General features: G+C 47.1%; 1 protein-coding gene across 1 annotated transcript in view; it reads right to left on the reverse strand.

Moving 5' to 3' along the window:
- Nucleotides 1-18,819, reverse strand: part of syde1 (synapse defective Rho GTPase homolog 1) — a 106,592-nt gene that overhangs the window by 27,773 nt on the left and 60,000 nt on the right. Inside the window, 3 exon segments of the mRNA XM_084323240.1 lie at nucleotides 16,290-16,418; nucleotides 16,872-17,035; nucleotides 18,148-18,346. Of these exon segments, the coding sequence (XP_084179366.1) occupies nucleotides 16,290-16,418; nucleotides 16,872-17,035; nucleotides 18,148-18,346 (492 nt within the window).

Consider the following 18,819-nt stretch of genomic DNA (forward strand, 5'->3'; position numbering starts at 1 on the left):
TCCGAAAAGACAGGCACTCTGGACGTACCGAGAGAGCACAGAGCTCACCCACGCGTTTAGCAGAAGTGACAGCCAGTAGGAACGCGGTCTTGAAAGACAGCCGTCCCAACGGCGCCTGCTCGAGCGGCTCAAACGGGGCCAAGGACAACCGACCGAGGACCAATTGAAGATCCCAAGTCGGAGCCAAGGAGCGTCGCACCGGCTTAACGCGTCGAGCGCCAAGCAGGAAACGCTTCACAAGAGGGTGGCTGAACAAAACAGTCCCCTCAAAACCCTCATGACAGGAGGATATAGCTGCCGCATATACCCTCACCGTCGAAGCCGACAGCCTACCAAGAAGAGACTGGAGATAACCCAGAACAGCATCCAGGGGACAGGAGACTGGGTCCCAGCCCCCCCCCTTACACCATTCTTGGAACGCACGCCACCTGCCCGCGTAAACCGCGACAGTGGAGGGAGCATGCGCACACCGGATGGTATCAACCACCGCGGGATCCATCCTCTCCAGACTCACCCTCTCACCAGCCACACCACCAGGCGTTGACCCAACACCGGAGGCTGGACAATCACTCCGTCGTGCTGCGAGAGGGCCGTCGCTGACCACGGAATGACCCAAGGAGGAGCGACCAGAAGCTGGATTAAGACCGGGAACCACACCGACGTGCCCCGGTCCGGCGCGACCAGGATCACCGTCCTGCGCTCCCTCCGTATCCGCTCCAACAGCTGACTCAACAGCTGTACAGGAGGGAAGGCGTACAGAAGCCCGGGCGGCCATGGAAAGGTCGAGAAGGCATCCACCCCCAAGGGGGGACGATCCGCTCGCCTGAGCGAGAACCACAAGGGGCACTTGTGAGAACGTCGGCACGCAAACAGATCTACTGAGGCCACCCCGAACCGATCCCAGATCTGTCTGACTATGTCGGGGCGGAGTTCCCACTCGTCGTGACGAGGACCGCCCCGAGACATTACATCCGCCGCCACATTCTCCGTACCAGGAACGTGGAGCGCCCGCAGACTGCGCAGCCTGCGGGATGCCCATAGCAACAGCTCGCGCGCCACCCCGAGCAGGCGGGCGGAACGAGTCCCACCCTGCCTGTTGATATACGCCGCCGCCGTCACATTGTCCGTCCTGACCAAAACGTTTCTGCCTACCACCAGGTGGCCGAGCCGTTTGAGGACCAGGAGAACCGCCTTCAATTCCAACACATTGATATGTAGGACAGCCGGGTCGGCATGACCCGTCCAGCTGCCCCCCACAACATGGAACCGCAACGCCCCTCCCCAACCTGTGAGAGAGGCGTCGGTGAAAACCGTGACGTGGGAGCCCCTGCTACCCAGCCTCCCCCAGTGGGCGAGATCCCCCCATATCGACAAAGGAACCGTCAACCGTCTCCCTTTGCCCCACACCGGATCTATTCTCAAAGAGAGAAACCACCTCTGTATCCGCCTCATAAAAAGGAGGCCAAGAGGAACCACCGTGTGGGCCGCCGACATAAGGCCTAGCAGCCGCATCACCTGCCGCGCCGTAACCGTCCCTCCCGGACGGAAACCCCCGAGCGCGTGACGGAGAACCCTCCGACGCTGCTCCGAGAGGGTCGCAAGCATGGGCATCGACCTCAATGTCAAGCCCAAGTACTCCACCTGTTGACTGGGAAGAGGGGTACTCTTCTTCCAATTCACAGCAAAACCCAGGTTGGTGAGGAATTCCACCACCAGCCGAGTATGAGACCTGGCAACCTCCTCCGAACGGCTGAGAAGCAGAATGTCGTCGAGATAAAACAGGACCCGTATCCCCCGACGACGTAAAGGCCCCAGAGCAGCCGCCACGCACTTGGTGAATGTGCGGGGAGCCAGAGAATAACCGAACGGCATTCTGTGGTACTCGTACGCTACGCCCTGAAAAAGGAACCGTAGGAATTTCCTGTGAGGAGGGTAAATGGGTATGTGAAAATACGCATCCTTCAGGTCTATGGAGGTGAACCAGTCCCCCCTCCTGACAGCAAGCAGAAGGAGTCGGACGGTCAACATCCTGAACGGTCTCGCTACAATCAACCGATTGAACACGGACAGATTCAGTATAGGTCTGACCCCCCCAGTTTTCTTGGGCACCAGAAAATAACGGGAGTAGACGCCTGACATTGCGTCCTCTCTCGGGACCACAACGACGGCCTGCTTCGCCAACAGAGATTGAATCTCGTCGGCCAGGGCTGTCACTGCGTCTGACCCTGACAACAGGGTCGGCACCAAACCCGAGAACGGAGGATGGGGCCGCGCAAATTGCAAAACCAGCCCCTCCTCTAACGTTCTCCTCATCCACTGATTCAAGCGACATTCCCGTCGCCATATGTGAACATAATCCCACAGCGCCCCCGCCGTCAACTGACGCTGGGCCGCAAGGAACAGCAGATAATTGGCCCGGTCCCCCCCGTCGTGCAAAGCAACCAAGGGAGGACCCCGACAGAAAGGGCCGGTTTGATACGGGAGGAGCGGTCATCAAGCTTGTGGACACACACTCACCCCCTGAACACCCCTCTAGCACACGCTGAGGAGACGTTCCGCAGCCAGACACGCAAGGCCTGAGGACCCCATGGGCTCCTACACGCCGAAGCCCTGCAGCGATATTGCTACCACCCAAATCACGCCAGCCTCTCCTTTGCAGACCACTGCCGGTTTGACGGGAGTGGGAGGCAACAGCGCGACACCCCGCCTGGCGAGGGCGAAGCTGGGGTAACCCCTGCTGAGCATTCAACAGAAGAGGCACCGAGTCCCCCTGCTGACCACTGGAACTAGTGACAGCTGTAACACCAGGTTCCACCCACCCACAACCTGCGGTGTAGGAACCACGCGACGACGGAACATTCTCACGGACAGACCCAGGCTCAGCCATCAACTGGGTGTCAGCCCCTGTCTCCATGAGAAGCGAAGAATGGGGCCGCATACGCTTCAAAGAAGGTTCGCGGCCCGCAGCCAAAGGAAAACACTCAGAGCCCCGCTTCTGAGGGTAACAGAAAGCGGACTGAGCGGGGAGCGGGCTGCTCGCGGCAAAATGACGACGGGGTGGTTTACCAACCCCGAAATCACCCAAAATGGCCGATCCCTCGGCCGCCAAGACTGTCGGCCTCGCGATACCCTGTCGATTCTCCACCCAGGGCACCACTGGCGGGGGAAACATGGCCGCCTGTCGAGGATCTCGCCACAGTCGTTGACGAGATCGTGCTCCCACCCCTGGCTGCACAGCGTGAGGCGTGTAGGACCCGAATCAAAAACCGCCTGCGCCTCCACAGAACGCCCAAAAAGACTATCTGTGGAAAAAGGAGTCGTGAGGAGAGAAAACCTATCCTCTTCCCCAAGAGGAGACTGCTCCAACCAAAGATGCCTAACAACCAAGGTCGATAGCATCCGAATCCTCCCCGCAGTTATAGCTTGCGACTGAGTCAAGATCTCTATAACACCACAAACACCAGGAAGGCTGCTGGCCCAGATGGCATAACAGGACGTATACTCAAGACCTGTGCCAACCAGCTGGCCCCTGTGTTCACCGCCATATTTAATCAATCACTGGCGGAGTCAGTGGTCCCTGCCTGCTTCAAGATGTCTACCATCATCCCTGTGCCGAAGAAACCCTCCCCAGCATGTCCAAATGACTACAGACCGGTGGCACTCACCTCTGTGGTCATGAAATGTTTCGAGAGGCTGGTCAAGGACCACATTTGTGCCTCCCTCCCCAGTGATATGGACCCTATGCAATTTGCATACAGGACAAACAGGTCCACCGACGACGCGGTCTCCCAGGTACTGCACAGCACCCTCTCGCACCTTGACCGTCAGAAGGGGGGCTATGTGAGACTGTTGTTCATTGACTACAGCTCAGCGTTCAACACCATAGTCCCCACCAGACTGGTGGACAAGCTGATCGAGCTAGGTCTGAGCTCCGCCCTGAGCGCCTGGGTACTGGACTTTCTGAGCGAAAGACCCCAGGCGGTCAGGGTGGGGGGTCAGACCTCCAACACCATCACCCTGAGCATCGGGTCCCCCCAGGGCTGTGTTCTGAGCCCCCTGCTGTACTCACTCTACACACACGACTGTGTGGCCAAGTTCAGCTCCAACTCCATAGTGAAGTTCGCAGATGACACGGTGGTGGTGGGGCTGATCTCGGACAACGACGAGAAGGCCTACCGGGAGGAGGTTGAGGTACTGGAACGCTGGTGCCAGGACAACAGCCTGCTCCTGAACATTGGCAAAACCAAGGAACTGATTGTGGATTATAGGAGAGGACAGCAGGAGACACACACACCACTGATGATAAACGGGGCTACCGTGGACAGGGTGAGCAGCTTCAAGTACCTGGGGGTCCACATCTCAGAGGACCTGACATGGTCAACACACATAGACACAGTAGTAAAGAAGGCGAAACAGCGTCTCTACCACCTGAGACAGTTAAGGAAGTTCAGAGTATCGGGGAAGATACTCCAGTCCTTCTACTCAGGAGCTGTAGAGAGCATCCTGACCGGAAACATCACTGCCTGGTATGGAAACAGCACGGCACAGGACAAGAAGGCCCTACAGAAAGTGGTGCGCTCAGCCGAGCGTACCACGGGTATTGCACTACCCCCCCTGCAGGTTCTATACAACAAGAGGTGCAAATCCAGAGCCTGCAGGATAATGAAAGACCCTCACCACCCCAATAACAGCCTGTTTCAGCTGCTGAGGTCAGGCAGACGCCTGCGAACCCCAGCTACTAGGACAGAGCGGCTTAGGCTCAGCTTCTTCCCCCAGGCCATCAGAGCCATGAACAATGAACATTGAGTGCTCAGAACATTGAACTGTCCACACACAAGCACACATGAACACACACACGACACGCACACTGTGCACGCTCACACACGAGCAGCCACTTAACACTTTAACATGAGCGGGCACACACTCATGTCGCACACACGCACACTTATGGCCAAAGGAAAGGACACTTTAAATTAGAATAACAGGAACAGTGTATTGCACTACCAAAGCTAACTAGCATGTCACACATGCTCTGTAAATAACTATGTACAGATACCGAGATGTCACTCCATGTTACCTGCTACCTGTTACTGCACAATGTTGTTTCTTCTTTTGATTCTATTATATGTACCACTGTATTGCACATCGTTGCGGGCAAGACCACCCGCATTTCATTGTATACCTGTATGCCGTGACAATTAAAACTCTTGACTTGACTTGACTTGACAAACATGAATCACGTTCATAGTGTCGGTCGGACCCAAAGACCTACAACCCGACGCCATCTTGGATAGGAAAGTAGCCAGCTGAGCCACAACACTGGCCGCCGCTAAATGCCATCCTGCAGCAGTATACCACTCATTCGTCCATACTGCCACCCTCCGAGCCGACATGCTATCAAGCAACGGCCGGGCGGAACGTCGTTCATCCCCGCCTGGGCACAAACAAGAAGCTACCTGGCTACTTAGCCAAGGCACCCCCGGGCTGCACCCCGTCGTCAGCCCCTTCACCCGCAAAAAAGGTAAATAGAGCTCAGCGAACCCCCCCCCACCCACCACCGACTGACCTTCATCAATGAAGCTGGCAAGAGGAGGGAAAAGCGGAAACCCGCGGCGGGGATTATTAGACATTCCAGCGTCAACATCAGCGTCAGCAGAAAAAGCAGTAGTAGCATTAGCATTAGCAACAGCATTAGCATTAGCGTCAACAGCATGTTCCAGGATCGCCAAGACATCGCCCACTACAGTGGAACGATCGCCAAGCCGCCCCGGCCCTGGTGCCGAAACATACTCCACAGCACGACTAACACCGACATTGACGCCTACCGACACAGACCTCACCTTTGTACAAGCCGACCCGTTAGCCAAACCTTGTACGCTGCCCCTCGGTCCGTCGTCGTCAGCCGAGGAACCACCAGCACAGGTCTCATGCGTCGCCGAAACAAGTTCCGGAGAATCCAGGGAAAAACAACTCTCCGGTAAACCCTCAACATTATTAATCTTCCTAAATCTTTTCATTCCGCTAGACTCGTATAGTGCACGCATCCAATACGCTGGGACGAAAACAGAGGAAGGGTGTTTCATGACCAGAGTCATGGTTATATGGGTGGTGGCCACCATTAGGGGCGGGGCCCCATACAGGTGGGGTGCATGTGTTTTTTATTCGTGGGAGATACAATATGTATCACAGAGTATCTCGTAAGGCTCAGAGCGGGACGCGATGCAAATACGAAATATAACCGACCTGCAGACTAAAAGAGAAATCGCCTGAGAGACACTTCTAGGAATTCTAGTCATATGCCCCAAGTCTGTTCTACACACCCCACACCAAACATGGACGTGCCACCTATCATTGTCGAAGCAAATCACTTTGACAACAACCAATTTCTCTGAAACCATCATTGGTGATTTTCCACATTCCACATGTATACAAGCCCCTCGAGCCACCTGGGATCAGCAAGTCTCCGTGCACCACAAGTCACGTTGTACAGTGCACCTCACCCTGCCATCTATGTGGGGGAATTTCAAGATGGTTACTGTACACAGCCGCTACGTTTTGCATTCCTGAGCAGCCTCACAGCATTTTACCATTGTTAGTGTACTTTTCTTCATCTCCACAGTTGCCTACAACTATAGATATGATGGAGACACATTGATAGATACGAGATTTGACGATGACTTAACCCGAACATGAGTTTCTCCACAAGGACCCTGTTTATCCGAATAGCAGGAGACCACAGACAGCAGTCTCACACCACAGATGACACCACCAGTCAAGAGGAAGGTGTGCTGGGGTACTGGGGAGGCTAAGCCTACTCTGCTGGCCAACATACAATCCATGGACAACAAGCTTGTGTTCGTTGAGAGCAAGAATCTCCTTCTGGCGGGAAACAAAGGACTGTAACCTCATCTGCCGGACTGAGACCTGGCTGAGAAAACCCAGACCACATCACATTTGGCTACTTAAAATCATTGAATGTTGTGTTTCTTTTTCAAATGTAGCCAAGAGTAAAGACCCTAACCCTATCAAAACAGCAGTCAAAGTGTATATTTGCAGCACTACGTTTGTTTACGAATGATTAAAAGATTTATCCAGAGAAAATCCAGATTTAACACTGCCATTAGAAAGAGGAGATTTGGCCCTCTCCATAGATAAGGTAATTTATAGGCCTGCTATTCTATATTCTATATTCAAATGCATTATAATTCAAATAGTCCGGATAGCAAAATTCGGTACTGTATCTTTGAGTTCTTAGTGGCAAATGCGAGTGAAATGCTTGCACTGCAGAGTCCTGGCTTTAGGCAGAATCACGAACAGACAATGTGAAAAATACCTTGGTGTGTGTTCAGCCGGCACTGTTGACACGCCCACTACGCAAAGCTTAATTTTCCACTCAGCTTAGAAAATATGGCATCAGGCTATTATTCTAAAAGTATCGATAATAAAATTTAGTATTGGACCATTTTTAACGGCTGGGTATAGACCTGTTTGCTCTTTACAAACATACTGTAGCGACCCTAGGAATTGGGTGATTGGTCAAGAGTCAAGAGCTCTCATGAGGCATGGGAAGTTATAGCGATGAGTCTTCCGGTTACGTGCAGAGGTGATGCATCCAGTCAATTGTACCGAAGCCATACCTGATGTTTGCAATAAAGACATAACGTGAGAAATAACAACAGCCTTGAGTCGTCAATAACGAACAACACGAGTTCGTTACAATACTATATTCGAGCCAATCAGCAATACCAAATGAGTCACTAGGGCTGACCTTCGAATTCTTTTTTTGGAATTCGAAGCTTCGGGGCCAAGATTCGATTTTAATTTGAAGCTTCGAAATAAAAATAAATAAAAAATAAATAGATTTTTTTTTTATGTTGTGGGACTTGTACAGCACTTTGTTCAACTTTGTCAGTGCTGTAAAGTTTAAACCTTTTTAAACGAAACACTTTGCTTTCATGAAATATTGTAAGCCGGCATTTGAGGCTTTATAAAAGCAGCACAATGAACACAAATCTGTCAGTGCCGAGTCCGACCTCATCTTAAATAACAAACAACATTGCTTGTTGTAGTTAACAAAGAGAGGCAGAGTTGATTTTGCAAAAAAAAAATATATATATATTTTATTTAATTTTTATAATTGAATTTTATTTTCATATTCGAATCCCATGCCCATCGAACGAAGCTTCGAAGTATTTAAGACAGCCCTATGAGTCACGTAACTAAGTTGGCCACTACCTGCGCAAGCTGCTGCACCAAAAGAAGTACAACGGGGCTCTATGGAGAAACCATGGCACTCCCCTGACTACTAGACTACACAAAAAGTTGTTTCAAACGAAAACGGCTGGATGTCATTTTGCCAAATCAGCATGGCTGTGAGTGTGAGTCTTTCACCTTTTACATTATCTAGCTTTGGCATGGATTGATTGTTTAGATTGCTAGCATGGCTAACAAATGCAAATATATTGTAGTCTGCCCCGTTGTTCTGACCAGGATTACGTTCCTTTCTGCCCCGGCGATGCGCGCGCACACTGAGTCTGACGTATATGGCGAACAAGTCTATTGGACCGTTTTTAACGCAATACTTTTCCAGTATCGATGTATCATGCAACCCTATTCGGCATGGGGCCCCAGATCAGTGGCGTCATTTCAGTAAAGGGGGGAGTCACAACATAACACGGACTTGTTAATGAATGTTACATTTGAATCAACAGTATTATGGCGTTTATACAGTTTGTTTAACCCACCTGAATAATTATTGAGAATAACGGACAAGGTTTTGAAGCTAACGTTAGTCCGTGGCTTGTTTATTCTGAGGAACTGTAGCCAGAGCAGCAACCTCTATCTCCCGTTCAACTACAGCGCTATCTATAGGCTGGATGGTGGGGTGTAGTAAATGACAAAGATCAACATGCGGACAAAAACATCAGCGCGCGTCACAAATGACACGCAAATGAGATGATTTAGTCACAAATGACAAAAAGTATTTCAGTCATTTGCGAGTGCCATACCTTGCCATACCAAAACGATGCCACTGCCCCAGATCCTACGGACCTTCTACAGAGGCACAAGTGAGAGCATACTGACTGGATGCATCACCAGCACCTGGTATGGAAACTGTTCTGCCCTCAACCACAAAGCACTAAAGAGGGTCGTGCGGACGCCCCAGATGGTGTGTTAGTAAAGCCTGCAGGATTATCAAGGACCCCAACCACAAACTGTTTCAGCTGGTGCGATCCGGCTCACAGTACCGCAACCATAAGGCCTGGACCAGCAGACTCTGGGGCAGTTCTCTCCCCAGGCAGTCAGTCTCAAGGCCTGGACCACCAGACTCTGGGACAGTTCTCTCCCCAGGCAGTCAGCATCAAGGCCCGGACCAGCAGACTCTGGGGCAGTTCTCTCCCCAGGCAGTCAGCCTCAAGGCCCGGACCACCAGACTCTGGGACAGTTCTCTCCCCAGGCAGTCAGCCTCAAGGCCCGGACCACCAGACTCTGGGACAGTTCTCTCCCCAGGCAGTCAGCCTCAAGGCCCGGACCAGCAGACTCTGGGGCAGTTCTCTCCCCAGGCAGTCAGCCTCATGGCCTGGACCACCAGACTCTGGGACAGTTCTCTCCCCAGGCAGTCAGCCTCAAGGCCTGGACCAGCAGACTCTGGGGCAGTTCTCTCCCCAGGCAGTCAGCCTCATGGCCCGGACCAGCAGACTCTGGGACAGTTCTCTCCCCAGGCAGTCAGCCTCAAGGCCCGGACCAGCAGACTCTGGGGCAGTTCTCTCCCCAGGCAGTCAGCCTCATGGCCCGGACCAGCAGACTCTGGGACAGTTCTCTCCCCAGGCAGTCAGCCTCAAGGCCCGGACCAGCAGACTCTGGGACAGTTCTCTCCCCAGGCAGTCAGCCTCATGGCCCGGACCAGCAGACTCTGGGACAGTTCTCTCCCCAGGCAGTCAGCCTCATGAACAAATAACACTAACAGCTTGTTACCTGTCTGGCCACTACTCACACACAGACACACAGACTATGCACACACAATTGCACACAAACATGAGAACAACAAACACACACACGTTATGCACATCTACTGCACACTGCACTTTATTAACACCACACATCAACACCCCTCTCCTGGCTCTCTGTCTTCTCCAACATAATCTGACGAGTCACACTTACTCAGAGGATGCTCCAAAAAGGTGAAAGATTCCCCCACATCTACCAATCCACCTACTGACCATCTCCCATCCAGACAATCAATGTGGGAGAAGAACCCTCCAAACACCTGGTGTCAGACCAACTCCACGGGTCCCTGCTACCAAACACCTGGGCCCTCATGCATCAACGTGTTCTACGCACAGATCTGTGCTTACCCTGTGCGTACGATCATTTCTAAGCAAAGAGTGGGATTCATCAATTTCGATTTGAACTTGACTTCGTGCTTACATCTACGCACAGGTCAGACCTGGCGTACCTAGCGCCCAGTGGTAGAATATATTATTACAACAAGGAAATGAGCTTCTGTGCATAATAACACTGGCATGTTATACGAACCGTAGTTCATTATAGTTCATTGTAAAATAGCAACAGTAGTGTAATTATGGTCAAAACCCTATAAATAGCATTTGGAATAATAGATCTTTCTCTCAGAATGAATGCAGCATGGTTTATATAGCGTTATCGGAATATACGGGGTGTAGGCTACTGACTGACTGCGCTCCGCGTAGCTTGATTGATTGATTGATTGAAAAGTTTATTAACAGATTGCAGAATGGGTACAGTACAGTACAGCTCAGTACATACAATTGTTAATTGGGGATGCAGACCAACTTTCGTCTTGTTTACATCAGGGTCCCCCATTTTCAATTCATCATAAATCATAAAGCTCAACTCGTTATTATTCTGCGCAGGCCGCAGAAACACGGGAACGTTTTGATTATATTTAAAAGGCTTTACGTTAAACGAAACAAGTGGAATTTCGAAGCCGTAAGCAGAATACAAGTCATATGAATATAGTGTTCTTCCCCCTTTTTACTGTATAAGAAATAATAGAAAACGCATTGCAATGACACCATGCAGATAGTGGACCTATATGATGGAATTCAAGTTCATGTATTGAAAGGCAGGCTATCATACATGCAGTGAGATTCATTGTTCTTGTATATGCTCTCGTATTATATTGTTTATATAGGCTACCCAATACTGACATCAAAATAGATTGTAGTATGCCTCTAGAAATCATATGCAGCAGGTAGAAAATTGACGGGAGATCCATCGCGATTTGGAATAGAATTGAGGAGAACTTTAATCCCTGGGGTATTAATCAAACAACACGGGAAAAGGCAGTCATATTCCAGCGCGGTCTTTATTAGCCGACAACAAAATAGATGCATCTAAAAATCATATAGCCAATCGAACACAACTAATAAAGGCATTCATATTACAGCACGGTTATAATGACACACAACCAACGCCAAACAGTGGTCAACGAACGGTCTTTATTAGTATTTTGAGCTGTCCAGGCAGAATTGCAGCAATGGTCTTAGGGAGCCGTTGATATCTGACATCACCGTTTACGAGTCCGCCTTTTATTTATCCCACAATACGCGATAGTGTCTTCTTGGTTCGACAGCAGTGAACAATATTCGTGGAGTTTCTCAGGGTTCCGCTCGGGTCCGTCCATTATTTCACATCCCATGGGGGGTGTTTCCTCATTTTCATGACCATATATGGATAATCATGCACGAGCATTGACGGTAGAACAAAGTGGTATTCATCAACACGGAGGACCATAGAGCCTGCGTACGCACGTGTGATGAATGCCGACTTCCCTGTGCGTACGCTAGTTCTACATTCCGTGCTTACGTGTGGAAGTAGGTCAAGTTCTACGTCCACGTTGATGCATGAGGGCCCTGGTGTCAGACCAACTCCACGGGTCCCTGCTACCAAACACCTGGGCCCTCATTCATCAACGTGTTCTACGCACAGATCTGTGCTTACCCTGTGCGTACGATCATTTCTAAGCAAAGAGTGGGATTCATCAATTTCGATTTGAACTTGACTCCGTGCTTACATCTACGCACAGGTCAGACCAGGCGTACCTCGCGCCCAGTGGTAGAATATCGTTACTACGCATAAGCACTCCTCAGTCCTGCATTAGTTTCAAGGCGGAAATAAGCTTCCGTGCATTAGTGTTCAACTTCTGTATGACCCGTAATTCATTATAGTTCATTGTAAAATAGCGACAGTAGTGTAATTATAACGGGCTCACACGCGAACAAGAGGTTGGCCTGCTTGTTTGGCACGGGGGGGCAGACGCAAAACACCAACCTCCAAACGCGATTAGATATTGTTTCAAATAAAAAGCAAATTATTTTGTGTGTCATGATTCCAAATAAGATTGGTCACGAAATGCTTTCTACTTCAATTTGTTGGTTAGAATAGATGACCTCCGTTGAAACTTCACTGAGACTAACAGTCTATTTGTGAGCTCCCGCACAGATGTGATGATAATAATAATAATAACAATAATAATAATAGCTTCATTTTATATAGCGCCTTTCAAGAGACCCAAGGTCGCTTTACATAGATAGGGGGGGGGAATAACAAAGTAACAAACATAGTGGACAGACACACAACATATATATATGATGATGGAATTCATTCAAGATCCTCTCCACCCTCGGGTCTTTGCCACCGCGGCACGGTCCATCGTGATATTGGAGATGGATCGACCAATAGACTGTTACTGTAGCTGTCAAAGCTCCATCACAAATGCAGTTATGTGAATAGAAAGGGATTCCACTCAGTCAATGTTGCGATGCGCATTTGCCTGATACATGTTATTGCTGGATGCCGGGAGGAAGGCGATGCTGAATGTTTTCAATTCATTAAATAAAACGGATACTTTTTGCAAGGGTTTACTGACTGTCATACAAATGATCAACCAACTACATACTGTAACTTTTCAGTGCACGTTCTTATTTACATTGTGACAACAGCCTTGTGAGTTCCCGCAGTGACCCGCACACAGACATGATGGAATTCAAGTTCATGTTTGTATTGATCACATATAGGCAGGCTACACATGGCGTATCTGCTACATCATACATGGCAGTAAGATTCATTGTTCTTGTATAGCTCTCGTATTATTGTTTATGTAGGCTACCCAATACTGACATCAAAATGGATTGTAGTATGCCTCTAGAAATCATATGCAGCAGGTAGAAAATTGACGGGAGATCCATCGCGATTTGGAATCAAATTGAGGAGAACTTTAATCCCTGGGTATTAATCAAACAACACGGGAAAAGGCAGTCATATTCCAGCGCGGTCTTTATTAGCCGACAACAAAATAGATGCCTCTAAAAATCATATAGCCAATCGAACACAACTAATAAAGGCATTCATATTACAGCACGGTTATAATGACACACAACCAACGCCAAATAGTGGTCAACGAACGGTCTTTATTAGTATTTTGAGCTGTCCAGGCAGAATTGCAGCAATGGTCTTAGGGAGCCGTTGATATCTGACATCACCGTTTACAAATCCGCCTTTTATTTATCCCATAATACGCGATAGTGTCTTCTTGGTTCGACAGCAGTGAATTCTCCGTGGAGTTTCTCAGAGTACCGCTCGGGTCAGTCCATTATTTCACATCCCATGGGGGGTGTTTCCTCACTTTCATGACCATATATGGATAATCATGCACGAGCATTGACGGTAGAACAAAGTTCTACGGAGGAGCGTAGAGCCTGCGTACGCACCGTGTGATGAATCCCGACTTCCCTGTGCGTACACTAGTTCTACATTCCGTGCTTACGTGTGGAAATAGAACATATTCTACGTCCACGTTGATGAATGAGGGCCCTGGTGTCAGACCAACTCAACGGGTCCCTGCTACCAAACACCTGGGCCCTCATGCATCAACGTGGACTTTGAACTTGACCTACTTCCACACGTAAGCACGGAATGTAGAACTAGCGTACGCACAGGGAAGTCGGCATTCATCACACGTGCGTACGCAGGCTCTATGGTCCTCCGTGTTGATGAATACCACTTTGTTCTACCGTCAATGCTCGTGCATGATTATCCATATATGGTCATGAAAATGAGGAAACACCCCCCATGGGATGTGAAATAATGGACCGACCCGAGCGGGACTCCGAGAAACTCCACGGAGAATTCACTGCTGTCGAACCAAGAAGACACTATCGCGTATTATGATTTATGGGATAAATAAAAGGCGGACTTGTAAACGGTGATGTCAGATATCAACGGCTCCCTAAAACCATTGCTGCAATTCTGCCTGGACAGCTCAAAATACTAATAAAGACCGTTCGTTGACCACTGTTTGGCGCTGGTTGTGTGTCATTATAACCGTGCTGTATGAATGCCTTTATTAGTTGTGTTCGATTGGCTATATGATTTTTAGAGGCATCTATTTTGTTGTCGGCTAATAAAGACCGCGCTGGAATATGACTGCCTTTTCCCGTGTTGTTTGATTAATACCCACGGATTAAAGTTCTCCTCAATTCTATTCCAAATCGCGATGGATCTCCCGTCAATTTTCTACCTGCTGCATATGATTTCTAGAGGCATACTACAATCTATTTTGATGTCAGTATTGGGTAGCCTATATAAACAATATAATACGAGAGCATAGAACAATGAATCTCACTGCATGTATGATGTATCCTGCCTTTCAATACATGAACTTGAATCCCATCATATAGTCTGTCCACTATCTGCATGGTGTCATTGCAATGCGTTTTCTATTCTTTCTTGTACAGTAAAAAGGGGGAAGAACACTATATTCATATGACTTATTCTGCTTACAGCTTCGAAATTCCACTTGTTTCGTTTAACGTAAAGCCTTTTAAATATAATCAAAACGTTCCCGTGTTTCGGCGGTCTGTGCGCAAAATAATAACGAGTTGAGCTTTATGATTTATGATGAATTGAAAATGGGGGACCCTGATGTAAACAAGACGAAAGTTGGTCTGCATCCCCAATTAACAATTGTATGTACTGAGCTGTACTGTACTGTACCCATTCTGCAATCTGTTAATAAACTTTTCAATCAATCAATCAATCAAGCTACGCGGAGCGCAGTCAGTCAGTAGCCTACACCCCGTATATTCCGATAACGCTATATAAACCATGAATGAATGAATGAATGAAAACTTTATTAACAGATTGCAGAATGGGTACAGTACAGTACAGCTCAATACATACAATTGTTAAGGGGATGCAGACCAGAGAAAGACTTTCGTCTTGTTTATATCAGGGTCCCCCATTTTCAATTCATCGTAACATATATGACATGCTGCATTCATTCTGAGAGAAAGATCTATTATTCCAAATGCTATTTATAGGGTTTTGACCATAATTACACTACTGTTGCTATCTTACAATGAACTATAATGAACTACGGTTCATACAGAACATCCAGTGTTATTATGCACAGAAGCTCATTTCCTTGTTGTAATAATATATTCTACCACTGGGAGCTAGGTACGCCAGGTCTGAAATGTGCGTAGATGTACGCACGAAGTCAAGTTCAAATCGAAATTGATGAATCCCACTCTTTGCTTAGAAATGATCGTACGCACGGGTTACGCACAGATCTGTGCGTAGAACACGTTGATGCATGAGGGCCCTGGTGTCAGACCAACTCAACGGGTCCCTGCTACCAAACGCCTGGTGTCAGACCAACTCAACGGGTCCCTGCTACCAAACACCTGGTGTCAGACCAACTCAACGGGTCCCTGCTACCAAACACCTGGTGTCAGACCAACTCAACGGGTCCCTGGTACAGAGTCAGGACCGACCGTGGCCCATGCCTGTTGGGACAGCATCCCAAGCCTGCATGTGGAGAGGAGCATGTGCACGTGGAGAGGAGCGTGTGCACATGGAGAGGAGCAAACAATGGAACACATCATTGGAGCTCGTCTTCTCAAGGAGGATTGGTCACCTTCCATACAGCAGATCAGGAGGAGACTGCTTAGAAAAAAAGCTTCGCTCCAGGACTTTGCATTCGCTAAATAAATTAAACCACATTCGTTCACATTCAAACACCTTATCCTGAGTAACTGGAATATTAACAACAATATTGTGTGTGTGTGTGTGTGTGTGTGTGTGTGTGTGTGTGTGTGTGTGTGTGTGTGTGTGTGTGTGTGTGTGTGTGTGTGTGTGTGTGTGTGTGTGTGTGTGTGTGTGTGTGTGTGTTAATACATCCATTATAACATTTGATTTGTCTTTGATTTCTAACAGACTGTTACATTTAGTTTGGTGTACTGTACCTTTAAAGAGTGGAGGAATGGAGAGTCCACCAAGACAGCACACTCTGTTCCTGGTTGATCCGCTGGCAGGAGGGGCAGTACCAGAGGAAGTCTGATTGGACCCGGAGGTCGCCCCTCCTCCTGATGTAACTAAAGAAAGACGGGGCGGGACTAAATGTTTCAGACTCACTTCAGATAGAAACAGCATTGCCAGATGTATGGTAATTATCATATAGTAGTAGTAGTAGTAGTAGCATAGTGGTAGCATAGTAGTAAGAGTAGTAGTAGAAGTATAGTAGTAGCAGTAGTACTAGTAGTAGTAACATAGTATAGTAGTAGCAGTAGTAGTAGAAGTATAGTAGTAGCAGTAATAGTATAGTAGTAGAAGTAATAGTAGAAGTATAGTAGTAGCAGTAATAGTATAGTAGTAGCAGTAGTAGTAGTAGCAGTAGTAGTATAGTGGTAGTATAGTAGTAGAAGTATAGTGGTAATATAGTAGTCGATTAGTAGTAGTAGTAGTATAGTAGATTAGTAGTAGTAGTATAGTATAATAGTAGTAGTAGCAGTAATAGTATAGTAGCAGTAGTGTTGTAGTATATTTACCTGGTGTTAATACAACCAGGCGTAGTAAGCGGGCTCTCTCCAGCTCCAGGTGGAAGGTGTGGTTTAAGGGGAGGGCGGAGCCTCTCAGGGTCAACAGGGATGTTCTGGCCCTCGTTACTCCGTCTACCTGGATAGCCAAGAACACCTCCTTACTACTGTCACTCCTACTGAGAGAGAGAGAGGAGAGAGAGAGAGAGAGAGAGAGAGAGAGAGAGAGAGAGAGAGAGAGAGAGAGAGAGAGAGAGAGAGAGAGAGAGAGAGAGAGAGAGAGAGAGAGAGAGAGAGAGAGAGAGAGAGAGAGAAGAGAGAGAGAGAGAGAGAGAGAGAGAGAGAGAGAGAGAGAGAGAGAGAGAGAGAGAGAGAGAGGGAAAGAGAGAGATGGTCAGTAATGATATCAGTTAGTAATGATATCAGTTAGTAATGATATATATATCAGTTAGTAATGATATCTATCAGTTAGTAATGATATCAATTAGTAATGATATCAGTTAGTAATGATATATATATCAGTTAGTAATGATATCAGTTAGTAATGATATATATATATATATATCAGTTAGTAATGATATCAGTTAGTAATGATATATATATATATCAGTTAGTAATGATATCAGTTAGTAATGATATCAGTTAGTAATGATATCTATCAGTTAGTATTGTAATGATATCAGTTAGTAATGATATCAGTTAGTAATGATATATATATATATCAGTTAGTAATGATATCAGTTAGTAATGATATATATATATCAGTTAGTAATGATATCAGTTAGTAATGATATATATATATATCAGTTAGTAATGATATCAGTTAGTAATGATATATATATATATATATCAGTTAGTAATGATATCAGTTAGTAATGATATCAGTTAGTAATGATATCAGTTAGTAAGGTATCAGTTAGTAATGATATCAGTTAGTAATGCTGTCAGTTAGTAATGATATAAGTTAGTAATGATATCTATCAGTTAGTAATGATATATATATATATCAGTTAGTAATGATATATATATCAGTTAGTAAGGTATCAGTTAGTATTGATATCAGTTAGTAATGCTGTCAGTTAGTAATGATATAAGTTAGTAATTATATCTATCAGTTGGTAATGATATCTATCAGTTAGTAATGATATATATCAGTTAGTAATGATATATATCAGTTAGTAATGGTATCTATCAGTTAGTAATGATATCTATCAGTTAGTAATGATATATATCAGTTAGTAATGATATCTATCAGTTAGTAATGGTATCTATCAGTTAGTAATGTTACCTGGCAGACTTCATCATCTCCTCCAGGCCCAGCAGATGGACTGTCAGGAGGCCAGTGACTCTCTGAGCACAGTGTGGCTGGTCTGAGCCCACATAGAGCCTGAAGGAGCTCACATCACAGCCCGCCTCCTGGGACACTGTGGGGGGAGGCACCTGTTGCCGTGGCAGCAGCTCTGGGGAGTCCCCATCGCTAAGGTAACCTTGATGTGGAGGACGACAGGACAGAAACATTCTTTTAATGTTTTAAATACATATAAACAAACAAACAAACACATTTACCTTCAGGTCAACTGCTATTCTTCCATTTCACCCTAGTAAATAATGTTCCTCAGGGAAACAGTCAACATTCACAACATGGTGATCAATGAGGCAGTCTAACAGAAATATAATCTATGGTTCTATTTTAACATCATGGTGATCAATAAGGCAGTCTAACAGAAATATAATCTATGGTTCTATTTTAACATCATGGTGATCAATGAGGCAGTCTAACAGAAATATAATCTATGGTTATTGTTGTGAAGGGCCAGATTAAAGTTGAGAATCTACATTTATTGTTTTATATACTTTGTATATTATTTATATATACACGGAATATCCCTTTACCTGCGTTCAAACCAGAGTAATATTCGCTCTCCTATTGGACAGCGCCCCCAGGCGCCAGCGCGCAAGC

This window comes from Notolepis coatsorum, assembly GCF_963971535.1.
Source record: "Notolepis coatsorum genome assembly, chromosome: 10".
NCBI lineage: Eukaryota > Metazoa > Chordata > Actinopteri > Aulopiformes > Paralepididae > Notolepis > Notolepis coatsorum.